The 26229-nt window shown below is 35.1% G+C and overlaps 1 protein-coding gene across 1 annotated transcript in view; it reads right to left on the reverse strand.

Annotated features, from left to right (window-relative positions):
- Positions 1-21310: 21310 nt before the first annotated feature.
- The window catches only part of LOC110281035 (uncharacterized), a 10006-nt gene continuing 5087 nt past the window's right edge, over positions 21311-26229 (reverse strand). Inside the window, exons 2-4 of the mRNA XM_052261669.1 lie at positions 24345-24559; positions 21688-21868; positions 21311-21541 (exon numbers count right to left, since the gene is read on the reverse strand). Of these exons, the coding sequence (XP_052117629.1) occupies positions 21412-21541; positions 21688-21868; positions 24345-24559 (526 nt within the window). The 3' untranslated portion in view covers positions 21311-21411. The remainder of the gene's footprint in view (positions 21542-21687; positions 21869-24344; positions 24560-26229) is intronic.

Raw genomic sequence — 26229 nt, forward strand, 5'->3', positions numbered from 1 at the left:
ATGCTCTAATTCAGTAATTAGACATAATATAATTAATTTTTTTATTCATAAAAATTAAAATATTAATTTCTAAAATTTCAATTATTTAAAATAAATCATAAAATTTTTATTATTTTACTATTACTAAATTTTATAATTTAAATATGAAAATTATTCAATAATTATGAAATTAGATAAAAATTTAAATTTAATTATCAACACTTGATTTAATTAGCCTTAATAAAATAATTTCTAAAATTAAAATCCTTAATGAATAAATAATTTGAAATTGACTCGTAATGAGATTTTTAAAAAGTTTTGGGTTTTACATAGCACACAATTTAGAACTAGAAGCCATCCCATATAAAGATTATGGAATAGAAGGAAGTGTAGACAAAAGAGACATTAAAAAGATACATCAACAACTTAACTACACCAATACAGTTCTAGATATTATGAAAAATCAGTTAAAAAAATTGAACATAAACATAAACAATTTAATCCCATAGAAAAATCTATATATAAGTTTCAAAGTTCTAATGTAATCAAACTCAAAACAAATGTGAAAACAGACATTAATGAGTTAAAAAAAACTTAAGTCTATAAGTTCAGAAAAAATAGCTGTTAATACAATAGAAATTAACAAAATGACACATAAGAATCAGTATTATCCAAAGCTAAGAAATTATTATCCAAGACCAACCCCGACTAATGTAAGCCTTGAAGAAAGAACACAATTAGTACAAAATAGTTTTATTGGATCCGAGTTAGTAGAATGGAATTTAGATGGTTTAAGTGAACAAGCTATTTTAGACCTAATGTATAGTATGACTATAGCAGCAACTGCTTATAAGGCAAAACGAGCTATTGATAGAGAAGCAGCAGTCATGATCACACAAGGGTTCATGGGACAATTAAAAGGATGGTGGAATAAATTTTTAACTATACCAAAAAGAGAATTAATCTTAAGTAGTATAAAACCAGAAGACCAATCACAAGACGCCACATCAACCTTAATTTTTACAATTATAAAAAATTTTCTAGGAGACCCAAATATTTTAAAGATAAAATAGGAACCCAACTAATAAACTTACAATGCCCTACAATGACTGACTATCGATGGTATATGGATGTTCTTATTTCTAAAGTTATGATGAGAGATGATGCAGCAGTCCCTTTTTAGAAAGAAAGATTTATAGCTGTCCTACCCAAATTTTTTTCAGAAAAAGTTTTACAAAAACTACAATTTTTATTCGGTCCTCAAATACCATATGAAGGCCTAACTTTTGGCCAAATACATAATATAGTAATACAAATCGGAGTAGAAATATGCACTAACACTAGATTACAAGAGAAAGTGCGAAAAGAAAATATGAACAATAAATGAGAATTAGGAAATTTTTGTCAACAATATGGCATTACAACTGAAAAAGTACCTAGCAACCAAAATAGAGTCCTTAAGAGAAGAAATACAAAAAATTATGAAAATAGGTATAGGTATCCATCAAAAGAACCTTACGCAACAGAAAATAAGCCAAAAAAATTACAGGAAAAAACAAAAATGGAATAATCAAAAGAAAAGTAACAAGAAACAAATAATTTGTTGAAAATGTAAAAAATCAGGTCATTACGCTAATAACTGTAAAATAGAAGAAAAAATAAACAAAATTAATAATAAAGAAGTAAGAAAAGCTTTAGTGGCTATACTAATTGATAGTGAATCAGAAATTGAAACGAAAAAAGAATATATTCTTCTGATGATTCATATAATTTTATACAACAATTAGATATACCATCTTCTTCAAAGTCTTCTAAAATAGAGGAAGATTCGTGTCTAAGACCAGGAATATATAACTGTGATAGTTGTATAAAATCTTTAAATGTAATTACGTGAACTCAAAAGTCAATCAATACATTAACTAGAGAATAATCAAACACTTTAATTTTTATAATAGATAAATTAGGAGATTCTCCCTTAAAAGATGAATTCTTATTTCAATTAAATAATCTGATCAGGAAGGAAGAAAAATCTAAAGAATAAATAAGGCTAGTAGAAATAAAAGAAATATATAATAGGTTTAGAACACCTAAAGAAACTTCTTTAAAATATTTACAAAAAAAGTAAAAATATTAAAATTCGAAATTTTTGAATTGAAACAATAAAATATATCTCTTGACTATAGAATACTAAAATTAGAAGGAGATAACATAGTAAGATTACAAAAAGGAAAAGAAAGATTAGAATCAATAGAAGAAGAAGAAGAAAAAACTATAACTTCAATTAATTATATTAATGAATTAACATTATTAATTAACCAGAAATAGTATACCCCTATAGTCATAATGATCGGAATAGAGAAATTTGAGTTTGTGACTATGATAGACTCAGGGGCAGATGTACATTGTATCGAAGAAGGATTAATACCTACTAAGTACTATAAAAAAATAACTGAAACTATTGTTAAACCAGAAAATGATAAAATGACTATAAACTATAAGACTTCTAAAACAAAAATTTGTAAGAAAAATGTATGCTTTTCAACTACCTTTTTCCTAGCAAAAAAAATATCTCAACAAATTATATTAGAAAATTTCTTCACACTGCTATTATACCTTTTTACGGTCGATGTAGATGGTGTAACCACCTATTGTATACCAAACCAACCTATTCTATTTGAATTTATACAAAAATCCAAAAGAAAGGAACTAAATTTACTACAACAAATGACTACCTCACAAATTAATATAATAGAAAGAAAAAAAGAAACAAATTAATTATCTAAACCAAGAAATTGTATATAAGAAAATAGAACAATAATTAGAAAACCAAAAAATTCAAACTCTAATAAAAGGGATAGAAGATAGGATAAAAAAGGACATGTGCAGTCTAAACCCAAAAGCTTTTCATTATAGAAAATTACATGAAATATCTCTACCCTATGAAGATGACTTTAATGAAAAAGATATCCCCACTAAAGTTAAATCGATACAAATAAACAAAGAATTATTGACATAGAGTAAAAAAAATTCAAGAATACTTAGATAAAGGACTAATCAGGCCATCAAAATCTCCTTGGAGTTGCACAGAATTTTATGTAATGAAAGTTTTAGAAATCAAAAGAGGAGCTCCAAGTTTAGTAATTAATATAAGCCTTTAGATAAAGCCTTAAAATGGATAAGATACTCCTTACCAAACAAAAATGACTTAATTAAAATACTAAGTAAGACTACTGTATTTTCTAAATTTGATTTAAAATTCAGATACTATCAAATATCAGTAAAAAAAGAAGATGGATATAAAACAACTTTTATATTATCCTTTGGACATTATGAATGAAATGTAATGCTCCAAGAATTAAAAAATACACCAAGTGAATTTCAAGAAATTATGAATAATATTTTTTATTCATATGTAAATTTTACCATAGTCTACTTAGATGATGTTCTTGTATACTCTAAAAGCATAAACCAACATATTCAACACCTAAAAAAATTATTAATATTATAAAAGAAAATGGTCTTGTCCTATCTGAAAAGAAAATGAAAATATTTATAACAAAAGTAAGGTTTCTATGATATGAAATTTTTTAAGGAACAATTACTCCGATTAAGAGATCTGTTGAATTTGCAAAAAAGTTTCCAAATGAAATTATCGACAAGAAACAATTACAAAGATTCTTAGGATGTCTTAATTATGTAGCTGAATTTCTACCAAGAATAAAAACTTTATGTGAACATTTATATAAAAGGCTAAGAAAACAACCTCCTCCTTGGATAGAAGACATGTCTAAAATAGTTCAAAAAATTAAATCTTTAGTAAAAGAAGTTTTCTGTCTGAGTATACTAGACCCTAAGGCAAGTCTAATCGTAGAAACAGATGCTTCAGAATTAGGGTATGGAGAAATACTTAAACAAGTTCTTCCAAACTTCTCAAAAAAATAAATAGTTAAATATCATTCGGGTGTATGGAATTCAGCCCAAAAAAATTATGCTACCATTAAAAAAGAAATATTAGCCATTGTTCTATGTGTTTCACATTTTCAAGAAGATTTGTTCAATAAAACCTTCTTAATCAGAACTGATTGCAAAGCAGCTCCTAGTGTATTAAATAATGATGTTAAAAATCTAGTTTCTAAACAAATATTTTTTAGATGGCAAGCTATATTATCATGCTTTGATTTTACTATTAAGCATATTAAAGGAGAATCAAATGCGCATTACCTGATTTTCTAGCAAGAGAATTTTTGCAAGATAAAAATGAGCAAGAAAAAAAGTAAGCAGTGAAGACTATGGTCAACCTCTTAACCAACCAGCAACTTCAATACAAGTTAAACAACTATCTATTAAACCCTTGACGATGTCACAGGTCGTTAAAAGTGAAAAATCATCAGCATCAACTAAGAGCTTATATGAGGTTCCTATATTATTGCAGCCATCAGATTTGTTCAAAACTAAACCATTATCTGAAAAACATCCTTACCATGAAAAACCCATAACTTTAAAAATAATGACTTTAGAAAAAGAGTGGTTTAAGATGGATAGAAGAACCCTTTATAAAACAGTTTTTCCAAATACATTTCATTATCCTCCAACAAATATCCAAAAGATCCGAACCTTTTATGAATTTATCTTAGTGGACACAGGATCCATTGAATTAACTCATAATAAAGACCCGACTACTAAAGATACAATATTCTCAAAAATTAAGATTATAAAAGTAATAACCCTATCAGAATGGGAAAAACTTCTCTTTCATTGTAAAAGTTTTACTAGAAAATTTGAACAACAACACTACTCCTATTATGATTATATAGATGTCTCGTGGAACGCCCTGTATCTTTCTCCAAATTTCCACTCTTGGTTCATAGGGTTCCGTAAAGGAATTTCTCTATGATTTCACAAATGGTTCCAGATATGGTTTCAAGAGTTTGGACCAATAGAAGTAATTTTTTCAAAAGAAGCCAGCATGGCTTATAAATATTTCAAAAACGAAACATTATTTTTGGATGGATATAAGTTGATTTTTCTTATTCCCACTATAGAAATATGCTGGATAATGACCTAGGAATATGATTCCGCAGGATATGAAGACACTCCAAGCGTGCAATATTTAATTAGAAATATAAAAGTGAAATGGTAGAATAAATTTAACCTGAACTTAATTAATAAAAGAGCAATTGATAATTGGATGACTATATCCCAAAAAAGAGCAGAACCCCCGAGCCACAGTTCAGGGTTCGAAAAATATCATTCGAAAAAGAAATTCGCTTTCTAGCCCATAAAAAATAAATGATGGCAGCCCTTACAGTGGCCACCTCAGAAGAAGAAATTCATAATTCTCTAAAAGCAATAAAATCAGAATCAACAGATGAAGATGAAGAAGTCCAGTCCAGCCAAGACTGTACATACTAGATACCCAAGATCCATTTGAAGAGTAAAAAAAAGAGTCATGAAATCAGAAAACAGACATTTATACAAAATCATGAAAGAAGGTGTCAAGACAAACCCAGAAAGCAACAAAAGCATCGCATGCAGAAAAGAACAAAAGTCATCAGCAGAATTCTAACAAAATCACAGCAGAAAAAATAAAACTAGCTACCAGTTTTCAAAAAACTAGAACAGAAGACATTAACTCGAAGACAGGGCCTCTGAATTAGCCACAGAAAGAGCAAACAGATTAGCAAATCCAGGGGTTAAATTGTAAAAGAATAAAGGGCATAGCCCACTATAAAAAGGGAGGGGGAGGGGGTTGTAGATCATCCATAATTTTACACACATCCTCTCATACTCTGAAACACTTTTAAGCTTTCGTTTGCAATTTTTGTATTCAAAAGATTCATCCTTTGTATTTTGTTCAAGCCTCTGAATTATAATACAAGTTCATATTATCCCATATATAAATTTTTGGAATAAGACACATAATAACATCTAAGTTCGACCTGCAAAGAAAAGACCGGTTAAAATATTACAAAAATAAAAAATATACAAAAATACATTATGCTTCTCCAAAATAAAACCTCTAAAAGGAATATACAATACAATATTTAAAAGTAGAGAAAAATGCTACATAAGTCAAAATAAAGTAAAGCTATCAGTCTTCTTCACTTCGCCAACGAGTCCTGCACTCTCAATGAGATGTGTCACATCCTGTATCTGTAAAATAGAAATTTTCACAATGGGTGAGAATCCAAAGGTTCCTAACAGGATAATAGTTCCAAATAGAAACTATATAAAGATACATAAACCCACTTGACAGTCCTAGTTTCCAAATTCACAAGTTCAATCCTAAGGTTCAACTAATCTCAACAGGGTTAAATTTCTAAGTCTCAACTCTGTAACTATCTCTAGTCTCAGTCATTTTTAGTATAACCTCAGCATCACTCTAATATCCAATTATTCATTCCGGTATTCAATTCAGTGATTTAATTTATTACCAATCTCACCAAATCTCAAGCAGTCAATATCTCAAATACAATCTCAATCTCACAGTTGGATCAATCATAATTAATAATCAATATGTGGTTAAAGTGCTAAGCTTAACATACTCTCAACTACTAAGTCATCATTACTTTTGATATTGTAATTTCTTAATTCAGTATCCAATTTAGTGGTAGCATACATAATTAATAGTCAATACAAATCAAACACAGCTAGAAAATAAATATAGCAAGTAATACAATTAGTAATTAACAGAATATTCAAGTAGGCAAACTAAGTATAATATGCACACTCAAATAATTTCAAATAAATGCACATGATGCATGTCTGTCATACTGACCACGAGTTCATGTGTCGGTTAAACTGCTAGAACCCAACATACCCAATAGCTAACTCGGATATCGTCTCTCTGTTGTGCATCCCTAGGAGGCATATAATCGAGGGAGTGTGCCCCACTACCTTCTCTTGGAGGCAATCATCATGAAAAAATAAATCGAGGGAGAGTGTCCTACTACTTTTTCTTGTGAGGTCGTGCCATACAAATAGAGGGATTAGTGCCCTACCACCTTGCAGACAAAGAGAGTGTAGGAAAAAACAAGCGAGATGAAACTACCGTCTTGCCTGGTGCAGGCGCCAAATCAACAACCACGAACAAGCGGGATATAACCACCGACCTTGTCCGAAATAAATATTAAATCAATACGCAAGCAGGACGAAACCCACAAGCTTGCCATGCAAGCGGGATAATGCCACTGTCCTTGCCAATCAATAATCATTATCGATTTCAAACACGCAAGCAAATAACACCACCGTCCTTATCAAATCGGTCATTCAGACCACAATCAGTCATATCATTTACTTTAATCAATTTCATGAATTATTAGATTCATTAACCCCAGTTCTTTATCATCAATTACTCAATTTTGTTCTCTCGTGAGCGAGATAACACTATCGTCCTCACCATGGGTGAAAATCTACCGTTCCACACAGTAAATTATGTACTGAGCAAGCGGAATGATACCACCGTCCTTATGAGGTAAAAAGTCAATATCACATTTAAACCCAAGTCATAATTTCATCCAGTTTCAGAAGATACAGCCTAACATAACCCCATTTATTCATTACTAATCAACCTCATATTTTCATGAGCAAGATAAAACTACCGTCCTTACTGCAGGTGGGACAAACCCCTATCCCCGTAATATTTCATCCGATTAACCAAGTGTATATCAGGAAATTAATCAATTCAATTTACCATAGCACTCACTACAACAGATCAAGGCTCTAAAAATCGAATCGATCATTGAACTGTTCTAGCTACTGATTCACTGGTTTACTGGTCTAACCAATTCAATCGTAGTTCAACCGAAATAAATTTTATAATAAAATAATAAATAAGCTAACTATCAACAAGGTTTCCATATTAACTAACAACAATTATTCAAAATTTGTTACAATAAAGAATAAAAATATAAAAAGATGTACTATTGGTGTACAAAATTGCAATCACACTTTTGCAACTCCGCACAACTAACCAGCAAGTGCACTGGGTCGTCCAAGTAATACCTTACGTGAGTAAGGGTTGATTGATGATTGGATTTTTGACGGTTTAGAATTTCTCAAATAAAATCTCGTCGAAGTATAGTTTCTAAACCAAGCAATAATCCTTTCATACAAAAAGTTGTTTGTCACTAAAACAAACCCCTAAATTTATAAACCGAAGTATTGAACCTCGGGTCGTTCTCCCTAGGATTTACAATAAAGTGTCTTGTTATTGGTTGTGAGTTATATTTGGGGTTTTTAAGATTTTAGACAAGAAATATAAATGGCAAAGAAAATAAACTAACAACTAGCAAAGCTCTTGGCAAGATATGAGAACTAGAAGTCCTATCCTAGTTATCCTCCTCAATTGTGATGGCAAATTGTCCATTGCTCCCACTTAATCAACCTCTAACCAACCAAGCATTTCATCAAACACTTGGAAGGTACAAAAGAAAAGCAAAGCAAATTGACAACAAGAAGAGAATCTAACAACAATTATTGAAAGAAATTAACAACAACAATCAAAAGAAACACAATTATTATGAATTACCTTCAATTGAATTGAAAGAAAGTAGAAGGAACAATACTAGATCTACAACAAAATATAAGAACAACATAAAAGAGATTACACCAAAAGAGTAGGAGAAGAATGAATGTAACTACAAGGAATTAAGAAGATAGAAGTAGAAGAAGATGAATCTAAATCTAGATCTAAGAACTAAACCTAATCCTAATCCTAATTCTAGAGAGAAGTGAGAGCTTCTCTCTCTGGAAACTAATTCTAACTACTAAACTAAACTAATGGTAACTAGATGTAAAAGTATGAAAAGTATGTTCATTCTCCCTTCAATCCTTGACTTAAATAGCATCAAAAATGAGTTGGATTGGGCCCACAAGGCTTCTAAAATCGTTGGCCATGTGTTGCTTTAAGTGGACCATATGGCAGCAACGGCGCGTGCACGTACTATGCGCGTGCGCACCACCATACGTGTAGCAACTATGGCAAATCTTATATCGTTTCGAAGCCCCGGATGTTAGCTTTCTAACCCAACTGGAACCGCATCATTTGGACCTCCGTAGCTCAAGTTATGGTGGTTTAAGTGCGAAGAGGTCGGCTTGACAGCTTTCCGGTTCTTTCATTTCTTCATGAGTTCTCCAACTTTTCATGCTTCTTTCTTCATTCCCTTGATCCAATCTTTGCCTCCTAAACCTTAAATCACTTAACAAACATATCAAGACATCTAATGGAATCAAGGAGAATTAGATTTAGCTATTTTAAGTCCTAAAAAGCATGTTTTCACTCTTAAGCACAATTAAGGGAGAAGTTATAAAACCATGCTATTTTATTGAATAAATGTGGGTAAAAGGTCATAAAATCCCTTAAATCAAGCACAAGATAAACCCTACAAATGGGGTTTGTCATTGATCCCACGAAGATTGCAGGCTTGAAGCAAGCTATGGTTATCTTGTAACTCTCAGTCAGGAGATTAATGATAAAAAGGGTTTTGTTTGCAAAAAGTAAAAGAGCATGAAATGAATGATACTTGTTAATCAGTAATGAAGAACATGTTGAGATTTCGGAGATGCTATGTCTTCTGAATTTTTGCTTTCCTACTATCTTCTTCTTCCAAACGCGCAAGGCTACTTCACAGCAAGCTATATGTTGGTGGATCACCATTGTCAATGGCTACCATCTGTCCTCTCAGTGAAAATGGTCCAGGTACATTTTCGCACGGCTAATCATCTGTCGGTTCTCACTTGTGTCAGAATAGGATACATTTGTCTTTTTGCACGCTGTCATTGCGCCCAACATTCGTGAGTTTGAAGCTCGTCACAGTCATCCCTTCCCAGATCCTACTCAGAATACCACAGACAAGATTTAGACGTTCCAAATCTCAGGAATGCTGCCAATTGGTTCTAGCCTCTACCACGAAGGTTTTAATCTCACGGATTCGAATGCTCTATTGTCAGGAGAGGCAAATCAAACTCATGGATCAGAAACCCAAGAGATACGCATTCAAGCTGTCGCCTAATGACTACGTTGAGTTCAGATAGAACGGAAGTGGTTGTCAAGCACGCGTTCATAAGTTTGAGAATGATGATGATTGTCACGGGTCACCACATTCATCATATTGAAGTACGAATGAGTATCTTAGAACGGAAGCAAGCGTGATTGAATAGAAAATAGTAGTACTTGCATTAATCCATTGAAACACAGCAGAGCTCCTCACCCTCTCCTATGGGGTTTAGAGACTCATGCTGTAGAAGATACAATATGAAATGTAAAAAAATGTCATAAGTCCCTAAATGAATTTCTAAAAGTAGTTTATATACTAAACTAGTAACCTAAGTTTACAAAAAATGAGTAACTAAGTGCAGATAGTGCAGAAATCTACTTTCGGAGTCCACTTGGTGAGTGTTTGGGCTGAGCTTTGAAGCTTTCATGTGTATAGGCCATTCTTGGAGTTAAACGCCAGCTTTGGTGCCAGTTCTGGCGTTTTACGCTAGAAAAGGGTTTCTGGTTGGCGTTTAACACCAGTTTGGGCCATCAAATCTCGGGCAAAGTATGGATTATTATACATTTCTGGAAAGCCCAAGATGTCTACTTTCCAACGAAATTGAGAGCGCGCCAATTGGGCTTTTGTAGCTCTAGAAAATTCATTTCGAGTGCAGGAGGGTTAGAATCCAACAGCATTTGCAGTCTTTTCTCAGCCTCTGAATAAGATTTTTGCTCAGGTCCCTCAATTTCAGCCAGAAAATACCTGAAATTACAGAAAAATACACAAACCCATAGTGAAGTCCAGAAATGTGATTTTTGACTAAATATTAATAAAAACATAAGAAAAAGTGAATGAAACATGCTAAAAACTATATGAAAATACTACCAAAAAGCGTATAAAATATCCGCTCATCACAACACCAAACTTAAACTGTTGCTTGTCCCCAAGCAACTAGACAAATAAAATATGATAAAAAGAAAATTATGGTGTAATAACATCTCAGAGTCTTTAATGAAGCTCAACTTCAAATTAGATGAGTGGGGCTTAGAGCTTTTTGCTTCTGAATAGTTTTGGCATCTTCTTTGATCCTTTGAAGTTCAGAATGATTGGCATCCATAGGAACTCAGAATTCAGATAGTATTATTGATTCACCTAGTTAAATATGTTGATTCTTGAACACAGCTACTTATGAGTCTTGGCTGTGACCCTAAGCATCTTGTTTTCGAGTATTACCATCGGATACATAAATGCCACAGACACATAACTGAGTGAACCTTTTCAGATTGTGACTCAGCTTTGCTAGAGTCCCCAGTTAGAGGTGTCCAGAGTTCTTAAGCACACTCTTTTGCTTTGGATCACGACTTTAACACTCAGTCCCAAGCTCTTCACTTGGACCTTCATGACACAAGCACATGGTTAGGGACAACTTGATTTAGCAGCTTAGCCATGATTTTATTCCCTTGGGCCCTCTTATCCACTGATGCGCAAAGCCTTGGATCCTCTTTACCATTGCCTTTTAGTTTAAAGGGTTACTAGCTTTTTCTGCTTGCTTTTTCTTTTTTTTTTCTTTTTTCACCTATATTTTTTTCTTTTTTTTCTTTTTTTCGCAAGCTTTGTATTTTTCACTGCTTTTTCTTACTTCAAGAATCAATTTTATGATTTTTCAGATTATCAATAACATTTCTCTTTTTTCATTATTCTTTCAAGAGCCAACAATTTTAACATTCATAAACTTCACTATAAAAAAATATGCACTATTCAAGCATTTATTCAGAGAGCTATAGTAATGCCACCACATATAAATAATTTGAATTTTTCTTATTTTGTACTCAAAATATTTGCACCCTTGCTCTTCTAAAAAATCTACTATTTTATTCATGTTTGATGATGATAAGAGGAGTAAATTATACCCAAATTGATAAAAATAATACTAATGCTCATGCAACTCTAATACTAATACTCATGCAATCCTAAAATAGGTCTCTAATAACAGAAGTTATCACAGAGTTAGGACTCAACAACCTTTATTCTGAGAGAGAGGTACTCCCTCAATCTGTGGGACGACTAGCTCATCAAAGGACAGCTTCTGGCGCTTTAGCTCCTGTATCTTACTCCCTTGCTTCTCTTGTTCTTTGAGCAGTTTGTAGAGCATGCTATTCTGATTCTGTTGCTCTTCTTTAAGTTGATCCATAGCTTCTTGTAGCTTGGTGACAGATGCTTCTAAGCGGGCCCAATAGTCAAATTGAGGAATTTCTGGGAGGAGCTCATGCGCCCTCCTCTTAATGAGGTTGTCTTGAATTTGAGTTCCATCCATTACCTTTTTGGTGATTGGGTGTTCAACTAGGATGTAATCATCCACTCTTATCTTCACCCCCGCATATTTACATAACAGACTGATCAAGCTTGGGTAAGCCAATTTGGCCTCAGTGGATTCCTTGTTTGCAAATATGTAAATCTCACAAGGAATCAGCTGATGAACCTCCACTTCTTTTTCCAGCATAATACAGTGAATCATCACTGTCCTTTTGACAGTGACTTCAGACCGATTATTAGGGGAAGTATAGAACGCCCAATGAAATCCAGCCAGCCCCTAGCGACTGGTTTGAGATCTCCTATCTTTAGCTGGTTTGGGACACCTTTTGAGTTGGTTATCCACTTGGTTCCAGGGAGGCATATGTTTTCTAGAACTTGATCCAGCTTTTTATCTTTAGCCATTCTCCTATTAAAGGATTCTGGATCATCTTGTAGCTGAGGAAGTTTGAGGACTTCTCTCACTTTATCAAGATGGAAGTAAATAATCTTTCCTCTGACCACAGTCCAAAAGGTGTGAAAGGCAGTTCCCTCCATTCTTTGCTTATCTGTCATCCACAGATTTGCATAGAATTCATGGATCCTGTTTCTTTCAACATGTATCTCAGGATTAGCCAGGATTTCTCAGCCCCTGTTTTGAATCTGCTCTTGGATCTCCGGATATTCCTCTTCTTTCAGATCAAATTTAACTTCCAGGACCACTGATCTTTGGCACACAATTTTGAAGTAATGGTCTGCATGTTCTTTGTGCAGAACCTCTCATGTATCTAAGGTTTTGGATTGTTTTCTTTCTTGCCTCTTGGAGTAGTTTGTTTTTCTTTAGGGGCCATGATCTTGGTCTATTTTGACTTAGTGATCATGGAAAAACACACCAAACTTAGAATTTTGCTTGTTCTCAAGCAAAAGAAAGAAAGAAGAGGAAGAGAGGGAGAGATAGATTCGAATGATGGGTCTAAGGGGTGGCCAAATGTGTTTTAAAAAGGGAGGGGGAATGGGTTTTGAATTTTTTTTTTGAAAAAGAAAAGATAGAAAGATATGATTGAGAAAAGATAGATATGATGTGAAAAAGATAGGATTTGAAAATTTAAAAGATATGAAAAAGATATGAGGAAGTAAAATCTGAATTTTTGTTAATGCATAAAAAAAGATAATATGGATGAATGAAAAATATTTGGGAAGAAATTGGAGAGATAAATGAGTTTTGAAAAAAATGTTTTGAAAAAGAATTGAAAAGGAATTGCAAAGATTTTATAAGATTATTAAATTTTTGAAATGGGGATTGTAAGATGAAGAATTGTATTATTTTTATGTAGAAAATTATGAATTAAAATAAGAAAATTCAAAAAAATTTGAATTGGCAACAAAATTCCCTCCCCTTTGCTGCCAGGTACCCTGGCTGGCGTTAAACGCCAGATAACCTTTATCACTGGGCATTTTTCTAAACACCTAGGAGGCTATCCATTCTGGCATTAAACGCCCAGAATGCTACCCATTCTGGCGTTTAACGCCCAGAATGATAGCCATTCTGGCGATTAACGCCGAGTTTGCTACCTTTACTGGCGTTTGAGCGCCAGTAAGCTTCTTTTCCATTGGCTTCTCTGTTATTCTGTTCTGGACTCTTCTATTACTCTGTAAACCTCTGCAACTGACCATAAACCTTAAAAATAAACTATATTAAACTCGTATAATTATTATTTGAATAACAACACCTTCGCTAATAGCTGGGTTGCCTCCCAGCAAGCGCTTCTTTACTGTCTTTAGCTGGACTTTACTGAGCTTTAATCCAGTCTCAGTCTTGAGCATTCTTGCTCAACATTACCTTCAAGATAATGCTTAACTCTCTGTCCATTAACAATGAACTTTTTGTTAGAGTCAATATCCTGAAGCTCTACATATCCATATGGTGACACACTTGTAATCACATATAGTCCCTTCCACCGGGATTTCATTTTCCCAGGGAATAATCTGAGCCTAGAGTTAAATAGCAAAACCTTCTATCCTGGCTCAAAGACTCTAGATGACAGCTTTCTGTCATGCCACCTTTTTGCTTTCTCCTTGTAAATTTTAGCATTTTCAAAAGCATTGAGTCTGAACTCCTCTAGCTCATTCAACTGGACTAATCTCTTCTCTCCAGCTACCTTAGCATCATAGTTTAGGAACCTGGTTACCCAGTAGGCCTTGTGTTCTAGCTCCACTGGCAAATGACAGGCTTTTCCATACACAAGCTGGTATGGAGAGGTTCTTATATGAGTCTTGAATGCGGTTCTATATGCCCATAGAGCATCATCCAGACTTCTTGTCCAATCTCTTCTACGGGTATTTGAGACTTCAGCCTGCCCATTTGTTTGTGGGTGATATGGAGTTGCCACTCTATGGTTAATTTCATATCGGATCAGAGCAGAGTCAAGCTGCTTATTGCAGAAACGAGTGCCTCCATCACTGATCAGTACCCTAGGGACACCAAACCTGCTGATGATATGCTTCTAGAGGAACTTTATCGCTGTCTTAGTATCGTTAGTGGGTGTTGCAATTGCCTCTACCCATTTAGATACATAGTCTACTGCCACCAGAATATAAGTATTTGAATATAATGGTGGAAAAGGTCCCATGAAGTCAATACCCCCATACATCAAATAGTTCAATCTCTAAGATCCCTTGCTGAGGCATGGCATAACCGTGAGGCAAATTACCAGCTCTCTGGCAACTGTAACAGTTACGTACAAACTCTCGGGAGTCTCTGTAGAGAGTAGGCCAGTAGAAGCCACATTGGAGAACCCTTGTGGCTGTTCGCTCACTTCCAAAATGTCCTCCATATTGTGATCTATGGCAGTGCCAAAGGATCTTCTGTCCTCTTTTCTAGGCACATATCTACAGATTATTCCGTCTGCACACCTCTTAAAGAGATATGGTTCATCCCACAAGTAGTACTTTGCATCAGAAACCAATTTTTTTGTTTGCTGCCTACTGTACTCTTTGGGTACGAATCCCACAGCTTTATAGTTTGCAATGTCTGCAAACCATGGTGCTTCCTGAATGGCAATCATTTGCTATTCCGGAAAGGTTTCAGAGATCTCAGTAGGAGGGAGGAACGCTCCTGCTACTGGTTCTATCCGGGACAGGTGATCGGCTACTTGGTTCTCTGTCTCTTTTCTGTCTCTTATTTCTATATCAAACTCTTGCAGAAGCAACACCCATCTTATGAGTCTGGGTTTTGAATCCTTCTTTGTGAGGAGATATTTTAGAGCAGCATGGTCAGTGTACACAATCACTTTTGATCCTACCAAATAATATATGAACTTGTCAATGTCATAAACCACGGCAAGCAACTCCTTCTCTGTGGTTGTGTAATTTTTCTGCGCGTCATTTAAAACACGGCTAGCATAATAAATGACATGCAAAAGCTTGTCATGCCTCTGTCCCAATACTACACCAATGGCATGGTCACTGGCATCACACATTAGTTCGAATAGTAATGTCCAGTTTGGTGCAGAAATGACTGGTGCTGTGACCATCTTAGCTTTCAGAGTCTCAAATGCCTACAAACACTCTGGGTCAAAGACAAATGGTGTGTCAGCAGCCAGCAGATTGCTCAGAGGTTTTGCAATTTTTGAAAAATTCTTTATAAACCTCCTATAGAATCATGCGTGCCCCAGAAAGCTTTTGATTGCCTTAACATGGGCAGGTGGTGGTAATTTTTCAATTACCTCTACCTTAACTTGATCCACCTCTATTCCCTTGATCCACCTTAACTTGTTCAAAATTTTGTACCCAAGGAAAATTCCTTCAGTCACCATGAAGTGACATTTCTCCCAATTTAAAACCAGGTTAGTTTCTTGGCATCTTTTCAGAACAAGTGCTAGATGGTCAAGACAGGAGCTGAATGAGTCTCCAAATACTAAGATGTCATCCATGAAGACTTCCAAAAATTTCTCTACCATATCAGAAAAGATGGAGAGTATGCACCTCTGAAAGGTTGCAGGTGCATTGCACAGACCAAATGGCATCCTTCTGTAGGCGAATACTCCAGATGGACATGTGAATGCTGTTTTCTCTTGATCCTGATAACTTACCTACAGAAGTGGTTGGAGAAGCCTGCTTAAGGGGGTTGTTATCAGCACTTGTAGGTGTCTGATCCCTCATTGGCATTTGAACGCCAGAACTGGGAGCTTTTTGGGCGTATAACGCCAGGTTGCTGCCCTGTTCTGGCATTTGAACGCCAGAATTGGCTGCTGAATGGGCGTTTAACGCCAGGTTGCTGCCCTTTTCTGGCGTTTGAATGCCAGAATCATTCTTTTCTGGGCTCTTATTGTCCTCAAAGGAATTTTGGGCAGTGAATTTGTTATCCTCTGTCAAATGTTCCTCTCTTGGCTTTCTGCTGCTTTGAGTTGAGGCATTTAATGTCTTTCCATTCCTTAAATAAACAGCTTGGCATTCTTCTGTTATCTGTTTAGATAACTACTGTTTTGTCTGATTCAATTGTTTTTCTACATTCTGGTTAGCCTCTTTGGTCTCTTGTAGCATCTCCATAAATTCTGCTAACTGTTTTGTTATAGAAAATAGTTGCTAATTGAATTCAGCAACTTGTTCTGGGGGACTATGTTCAGTGGATACTGTTTTAGCCTCTTCTTTCATGGAGGACTTACTACTTAAGTACAGATGCTTATTTCTAGCAACCGTATCTATGAGCTCTTGAGCCTCTTCAATTGTCTTTCTCATGTGTATAGATCCACCAGTTGAGTGATCTAGAGATATCTGGGCCTTTTCTGTAAGCCCGTAGTAGAAGATGTCTAATTGCACCCACTCTAAAAACATTTCAGAGGGGCATTTCCTTAGCATCTCTCTGTACCTCTCCCAAGCATCATAAAGGGATTCACTATCCTCTTGTTTAAAGCCTTGGATGTCCAGCCTTAACTGTGTCATCCTTTTTGGGGGGAATATTGATTCAGAAATTTGTCTGATAACTATTTCTATGTTCTTATGCTAACTTTGGATTGGTTGTTTAACCACCTCTCAGCTTGGTCTTTTACAGCAAATGAAAATAGTAATAATCTGTAGACATCCTAATCCACTTTCTTATCATGTACTATGTCAGTAATTTGTAAGAACTGTGTCAGAAACTCAGTAGGTTCTTCCTGTGGAAGACCAAAATACTGGCAATTTTGCTGCACCATGATAATGAGTTGAGGATTTAACTCAAAACTGCTGGCTCTGATGGAGGGTATACATATACTACTTCCATACGAAGCAGTAGTGGGGTTGGCATATGACCCCAGAGTCCTTCTAGACTGTTCATTTCCACTTAGGTCCATGATGAAGAAAGGGAGATGATGTGAATTGTAAATAAACAATTTTCTCTCTTTTTTTATATACCAAAAATAAAATAAAATAAAATAATAAAAAAATTTGAATATAAGTTTGAAAAATGAAGAGAAAGAAAGTGGTTAGGAAGTTTTGAAAAAGATATGTCCTAAAAAAAGATATTTGAAAATTAATACTTGTAAGAAAATAAATAAAAGAAAAGATTTGAAAAAGATATAATTTTAAAATTTTGAAGATTGAGATTTTCTTAACAAGAAAACACCAAACGTAAAATTTTTCAATCAAATTAAGAAAGTGGGACAAGGAATTCAAAAAAAAATGATTTTGAAAAATTTTATCAAAGATTTTCGAAAAATATAAAAAGAAATTTGGAAAAGACTTTATTTTGAAAAAGATTTAAAAAGATAAAATTTTTAAAATTGAAATCTTGACTTGACTAACAAGAAACTACCAAATTTAAAATTTTGACTAAGTCAACCTAAGGAATTTCGAAAATGATGAGTAAATAAAGGAAAAGATATTTTTTTGAATTTAATGAGGAAAGAGAAAAACAATAAAATGACACCAAACTTAGAATTTTTAAATCAAAACAAAGAAAACAAACAAGAAAACTTTGAATGTCAAGATGAACACCAAGAACACTTTTTGAAAATTTTCAAGAAAACAAAAACACAAAGGACACCAAAATTAAAAATTTTTATACTTTGGATACTAATAAATCGAAAATGCACAAGAAAAACAAGGAAAGACACCAAACAAGAAAAACTGAAGATCAAACAAGGAACACAAAAATTTGAAACTATGACGAATAATAATAAAAAACATGCAATTGACACCAAACTTAAAACATGAAACTAGACTCAAACAGAAAACTCTAAACCAACAAAAATAAATTATTCCTAATCTAAGCAACAAGATGAACCGTCAGTTGTCCAAACTCGAACAATCCCCGGCAACAGCGCCAAAAACTTGGTGCACAAAATTGCAATCACACTTTTGCAACTCCGCACAACTAACCAGCAAGTGCACTGGGTCGTCCAAGTAATACCTTACGTGAGTAAGGGTCGATCCCACGGAGATTGCTGGCTTGAAGCAAGGTATGGTTACCTTGTAACTCTCAGTCAGGAAATTAATGATAAAAAGGGTTTTGTTTGCAAAAAGTAAAAGAGCATGAAATGAATGATACTTGTTAATCAGTAATGGAGAATAGATTGAGTTTTTGGAGATGCTCTGTCTTCTAAATTTCTGCTTTCATACTTTCTTCTTCTTCCAAACGCGCAAGGCTACTTCTACGGCAAGCTATATGTTGGTGGATCACTGTTGTCAATGGCTACCATCCGTCCTCTCAGTGAAAATGGTCCAGGTACGTTTCCGCATGACTAATCATCTGTCGGTTCTCACTTGTGTCAGAATAGGATACATTTATCCTTTTGCACACTGTCACTGTGCCCAACATTCGTGAGTTTGAAGCTCATTACAGTCATCTCTTCCTAGATCCTTCTCGGAATACCACAGACAAGGTTTAGACTTTCCGGATCTCAGGAATGCTGCCAATTGGTTCTAGCCTCTACCACGAAGGTTCTGATCTCACGGATTCAAATGCTCTGTTGTCAGGAGAGGCAAATCAAATTCATGGATCAGAAACCCAAGAGATGTGCATTCAAGCTATCGCCCAATGACTACGTTGAGCTCAGATAGAACGGAAGTGGTTGTCAAGCATGAGTTCATAAGTTTGAGAATGATGATGATTGTCATGGATCACCACATTCATCATATTGAAGTACAAATGAGTATCTTAGAACTAAAGCAAGCGTGATTGAGTAGAAAATAGTAGTACTTGCATTAATCCATTGAAATATAGCATAGCTCCTCACCCTCACCTATGGGGTTTAGAGACTCATGTTGTATAAGATACAATATGAAATGTAAAAAATGTCATAAGTCCCTAAATGAATCTCTAAAAGTAGTTTTATACTAAACTAGTAACCTATGTTTACAGAAAATGAGTAACTAAGTGTAGATAGTGCAGAAATCCACTTCTGGAGTCCACTTGGTGAGTGTTTGGGCTGAGCTTTGAAGCTTTCACGTGCATAGGCCATTCTTGGAGTTAAACGCCAGCTTTCGTGCCGGTTCTAGCGTTTTACGCTAGAAAATAATTTCTTGCTGGCGTTTAATGCTAGTTTGGGCCATCAAATCTCGGGCAAAGTATGGACTATTATACATTGCTGGAAAGCCTAAGATGTCTACTTTCCAACGCAATTAAGAGCATGCCAATTGGACTTATGTAGCTCCATAAAATCCATTTCGAGTGCAGGAGGGTCAGAATCCAACAGCATCTGCAGTCCTTTCTTAGCCTCTGAATTAGATTTTTGCTCAGGTCCCTCAATTTCAGCCAGAAAATACCTGAAATTACAAAAAAATACACAAACCCATAGTGAAGTCCAGAAATATAATTTTTGACTAAAAATTAATAAAAACATAACAAAAAGTGAATGAAATATGCTAAAAACTATATGAAAATACTACCAAAAAACGTATAAAATATCCGCTCATCAACTATCTTCTACATTCCAATCAAAGGAAATACCTAATATATTGTTTTTCAAAGGGAAAAATAGAAAATAAATTAGAGAAAGAGTGAGAGACTATTCCATGCCACTATTTCACAGTAACTTCACAACAGTTTTATTTGCAAAACAAGGTCATTTACAACATGAGCTAGTACTTAAAAGAAAATGAAAGCTTTTACAGCCAACTAGACAAAATTGCTTGCCTATTTAGAAAAGAGTAGTCACCCAAATTTTGGTTCAAAAGAAACAATTTGGTTTTCAAAAGTATATACATTGTTCTATCTGGCATATCTATAAAAGAAAAGAAAAGAATAAACTATTCTACTTACTAGTTACTACCATATGTCACAAAATTTAATGCCTTCTATCTACCAATATGCAACAATAACTAACAAAGACTATGGGATCAAAGGCATATAGATTACTATGACTTAGTGAGGAATATGAAAGAATATATTCACACATCAACAAACAAAATTACACATCCAATTTAAAAAAGAAACTAAAAAGTTAATTCCTAAAGTGGGTCACAAGATTTATATCCTTAATCATCACAGGGCCAACCTCAGAGAGAAGGTCCAAGCATGGTGGTAGAATCTCTTTGGAAGCATGGATTGAGCCCACTACAAGAAAACACGTCTTTTGCCACGCTTTTAAAGCGTGGCGAAAAGCTGAAAAAAGCGTGGCAATAGCTTTTCGCCACGCTTTTTGAGCTATTGCCACGCTTTCGAAAGGGTGGCCTATCAGAGGGTGGCGGTTGCTCTATCGCCACGCTTTTTACAGTCTATTGCCACGCTTTTTGTTTGCCACGCTTTTTTACAAACAGCCACTTGGAAAAGCGTGGCTATAAGTGGGAAATACGGCCACGCTTAAAAGCGTGACGATAGGTAGAGATATGGCCACGCTTTTGAAGCGTGGCAATAGGAAGAGATACGGCCACGCTTTTAAAACGTGGCAATAGGAAGATATACAGCCACGCTTTAAAAGCGTGGCAAAAGGCTTGTTAAATTAAAAAAAAAATTCTTTTCCTTACTTGATCTTAATTACTACAATATAAATTTTCAATCTTTTTTTATTACCAAACCTATAAATATAGTATTCAATTTTTATTGCAAGACAAATCAAACAATAATTAGTGACAATTTTTGCTTTAATTATTTTATACATTAATAAACTAATATTCAAATACAAAATAAATTTCGAGTTCAAATTCCAAAACTAAAAACGGTAGAAAAATACAGAAACAATACAACTTAAACACCAAGTCCTTTGTTGTTCTTTCTTCCTCTAGCCCTCTCAAACTTCCTTCCCTTAGATCGTACATAAGGCTTGGTATGGCTGTGAGGAACACTAGGACCAGGACCAAAATGTTTCACAGCTTCCCTGAAATAGCAAAATCAACAAGGGAACAAAAAACATGTTTAAGTTACAAAAGATAAAGTAAGACATAAGACAAGAAGAAGCAAGAGTGTAATACTCCAAAATTCCCGATTTTCGGCTGAATTAGGACATAGCAAAGCCGAACTTACAATCTGACTGGGCAGAACAAGTCCTTTTCCATCAACACATCATTTCTGATTATAGTAATCCATTGACTCAGGCGAGTTGTCACACTCAACTCAGAATCTTGCACTAGACCAAATGGATTGGATTTAACTAACCAATCTTTCAAAGACTCATAAACAGCAAAGTTTAGACCTACAATGGAACCTGGAAAACAGGAAAAACAATTAAAAATAAGAAATCATTAATTCTAATAACAGCACTACAGCCACTACAGTAGGAGAGGAGGGGGGTGGAGAACTTTAGGGAGTTAATTATATCAGTTGCATGAATTGCCCAAGCACAATATTAAGATTTGTCATATTTGCCATTATGATCATGACTGTAATCATCAACTTTGTAAAGAAGTAAAAATGAAAAGATTATTAAAACAATTTATGATAGGCCATAGGCAAGAAAAAAAAAGGACGTGTGTACTATACTTGAATTAACAATAGACAATATAATAATAGTGCATGATTGAGAAATGCAAATACAAATTCAAATGGCTGTTCAGAATTTCAGATTATATTAGATAATGGCAGCACAATGCAAACATCAGAAACCACATCAAAGTAGGGACACAATGTTTTCTATCACAAACAAATGAATAACCTCAATCTCTCAGAATTAGCAGAAATCCTTCTCATTGAAAACATCAATTTAATTTCTATTTACTTTCAGATATCCAATGTTTTAGGCCACAGTCCCATGTGCTTTTGTACAATGTGAAATTAATTTAATTATTTACTTAATGGTGAAAAGAAAATGAAAAATAAGATCCATGAATAATTGTTGCAAAAGAATCCAAGTGCAATTGCATGATCACACAACAATTTCTCGATGCCAAGCAAATTTAGGCAAACACCCCCCCCTCAAAAAGAATCCAATCATGAACATCATATATGCATGCATAGAAAGTGAGCAGAAGAGGAAATGCAAATTGAGAAATCAGCAGCAGCCAATGATTAAGGATGTAATGAGCATGAATGCATAATAAGCACAAAGAATCTAAAATCAGAAACCATATCTAGATTCTCTTTTTATTTCTTTTTCCAATGTGTTACCTGCTTCACTATAGTGACAGCCATGCTCCCACTACAAAAGCAGTCCGAATTCAGATGAGACCTGAGCTCTTTGTCCATAGACTTATATGCCTTCATAAAAGCTTCTCTCCATGTTGAATTTAGTTTATCCTCGGCTAATAAATTAATATGGACCAAGCAACAAGCAGAGCAACACTCAGCAACAACAAACCAAGGAAAATTAATGAAACAGTAACACTTCCACAGCATCTATTTTGGACAATGAAAAAAAAATACAACAAACAGCAATCACAAGTCCAGAATTCAACACCAAAACAGCACAATAAACAAGTTCATCCAGGGAAGCTTTCAGAGGAAAGACAAATTCATTCCGAACAGCAGCAGTAAACAAAACAAAACCTACATCCACTAACCAGTCCAGATTCTCTAACCACCTAATTCAACTAAACTAAATTAGTTGAACTAAACAAGCTAAACAGAATGAGCTAAACCAGATTAATCAAACAGAAATAAAATCAAATGCACTTTTCATAATTCAACCAGTTCCAATATCAAATTATTTTCAAATCAAACCAATTCTAATAATAAAACTCTTCTTAAAATCAAACCAGCTCAAGTATTAAATCATTTATAAAATCAGACTAACTCGAAATCAAACCTCTTTAACTCCAAACCAAGAAAAACCACTTTTCATAATAACCAAGTAAATAACTTTTCAAACCCATTTCTTATCAACAACCGTACTTCACTCAAACAATCAAACAACCATATCCACAAGACAAACATAATCACAGAAATATATTTTTACATCAATATCTATTTATAACAACTCTGTAATATAAAATAAATTTTAAGAAAAACCCCTACTTCAATGTCGCAATCGCATAATTCTAACACAACAGCCCGGCTTAGCCTAAACTCACAATAGCACTGGCAATTCTAACACAACCGGGACGATTGCAGCATCACCAACTCCGATTACTCTCGCAGCAACATCGAACTTGATGGAATCAAATGCAGAAACAACTCTAAAAATTCAAGACAACACCGAAACTAAAATGGAATTAAAATCATAACAAACAAATAAACAAGACCAAGGCAGTTCAGAGTATAAAAGTGAAATAGAGTTAGGAAAAAGGCTAGACCTAGAGCAGTGACACTGAACTTGAATTGGAGCAAGTCAACAACAACGATTCTTAAAGAGCGTAAGCCATCACAACCCAAAGTTGCAGCGGCCTAATCCTAAAACATCAACGCCTTAAAGTTCTCAATCAACGGATACCAGGATAGTAGCAGTGTTTAACAGAAATATAGGTTTTCCTTATTCAGAATAGAAAAAGACTAAAACAAAATGGATGCGGAGTAAGGATTGAGGAGTTACATATTCAGAAATAGCAGAATTGGGATTGAAACTGGAAAAGGGCAGTACTGATTCGAAGACAAGAACAGAGGAGGCTGTGGTGGATCCTTCTGATGGCAGCTTGGACGGCGGCAAAGAGACTCACGGTGACCGTATAACCTGGCACAGACAACCTCAGCGACAACTCTCACGATAAACACTTAACGGATAAAGAAGCTGGAGCAGGGTTAGGGCTTACCAACAGACACAGGCTTGAAAGGCGGTTTCCGGGGCCAGCAGCGGCAGCGAGGAGCTCCGGCAACGCAGCAACTGCGCGGGCAGAACGACGGCGAGCCCAGCACGCGGCGACGACGGAAGCTCCTCGACGATTTCCCTTGCGCGCGATCTCTGTTCGCGACTTCAACGGCGGCGATTTGAAGACGATAACACGCGGTGGTTGCAGCGGCGTTCAAGCTTCAGCTACGGCGTGGATGGACCCTCAACGGCCATGGTTTCCCCTGCGCAAAACTGACAGTGCGAACAGCGGTGACGCATGGCACAGTGGCGACGCGAGACAGGGCTGAGCGCGGTGGCGCGGTTGGACGAGTTCGACGGTGACGCGGCTTAACGGCGGGGTCTCCCTCCAAGGCTCGGCAAGGTTGCGACGGCGGCGGCAATACCCAGCAACACCGGCGCGTCTCCTTCCCCTCTTCTCTTCTCCCCCGTCGCGGCCCTCTCTCCCCCTCCTTTCTCCCTTCTGTTCCTTCGTTCCCCCTCTCTTTTCTTTTCTTTCCTTCTTTCTTTAGTTTTTGCCAAAGCTGATAGGTGTTAGTGCTGTTAGGAAGGGAATGGCGGTGGAAAAAAGGGTGAGTGACAGTGAAGTGGTGGAAATTAGGGTTTGTGGGGTTTAATTTAGGAATTAGGGTTTAATTTGGGATAAAAATAAAATTAAGAATTTTGGGTAAATTGGAATTTAATAAATTTTAATAAAATTAGAGTATATTATATAAAATTTTTATTATTTTACATTTGCTAAACCTTATAATTTGAAATATAGAAAATAATTCGATAATTATAAAATCAGATAAAATCTTAAATTACTTTAAATTCAATTAGTCAAAATTTGTTTTAAGTATCTTCAATAAAATAATTTCAAAGATTAAAATACTTAGTGATAAATAAATCTAAATTAGCTCTTAATAAAATCTTCTAAAATTTCTAGGTCTTACAGGGGGCCCTCTCGCCACACTTTTAAAACGTTATTATTGTTCTCTACGGCCACGCTTTTAAAGCGTGGCAAAAAAGAAACTTTTGGCCACGCTTTTAAAGCGTGGCAAAAGTGTACTAGCATATAGCCACGTTTTGTAAGCGTGGCCGTAATGAAATCCTGTCGCCACGCTTTTAAAACGTCCTTGTTTCTCTTTATGGCCACGCTTTTGAAGCGTGGCAGAAAAAAAACGTGGCCTTTTCTCTAATCAATTGCCACCCTTACAAAAGCGTGGCCGTTGCTCCTTTTCGCCACGCTTTTGAAGCGTGGCAAAAAAAAAGTGGCCAAATCTCTAATCTATCGCCACCCTCAAAAAAGCGTGGCCATTGACCACTTTTGGCCACGCTTTTGAAGTGTGGCAAGAAAAAAGCGTGGCCATAGGCCTTTTTTCTTGTAGTGGCCATGTTAAACCAATAGGAACAATTTTAACATGGCAGGTTTTCATCTTCCACTCAATGAACAATTTATTAAATCAACAATGGCAAAACACTATATAACAATCAAAAGGTCAAGAACAACACTAAAATAATAATTTATCAAATTAAAAAATTAATAAGATCAATTAAAATAGAAAATCAAAATAACAAGAACAATTAAAATTTTAAACTACAACAAGCCAACAATAAAATAAGAACTAGAAAAAAACATACTAATCATGAACACGACAATCAAATAAAACAATAACTTAATAATTAATACAAGATACAACAAGAAGAAGAAAAAAAATCACCCTAGGATGGAGCAGTTCTAAAATTCAAACAGCACAAGGAGAGGGAGGAGCTTTAAAATGCGACGGAGATGGCTGAACAGAGGTTGAACAACAGCAGAGTTGTGGCAGAACAGAGGCTCAAACATGCGGCGTAGATTGCTGAACAGA

The sequence above is a fragment of the Arachis duranensis genome, chromosome 5, assembly GCF_000817695.3.
Source record: "Arachis duranensis cultivar V14167 chromosome 5, aradu.V14167.gnm2.J7QH, whole genome shotgun sequence".
Lineage (NCBI taxonomy): Eukaryota > Viridiplantae > Streptophyta > Magnoliopsida > Fabales > Fabaceae > Arachis > Arachis duranensis.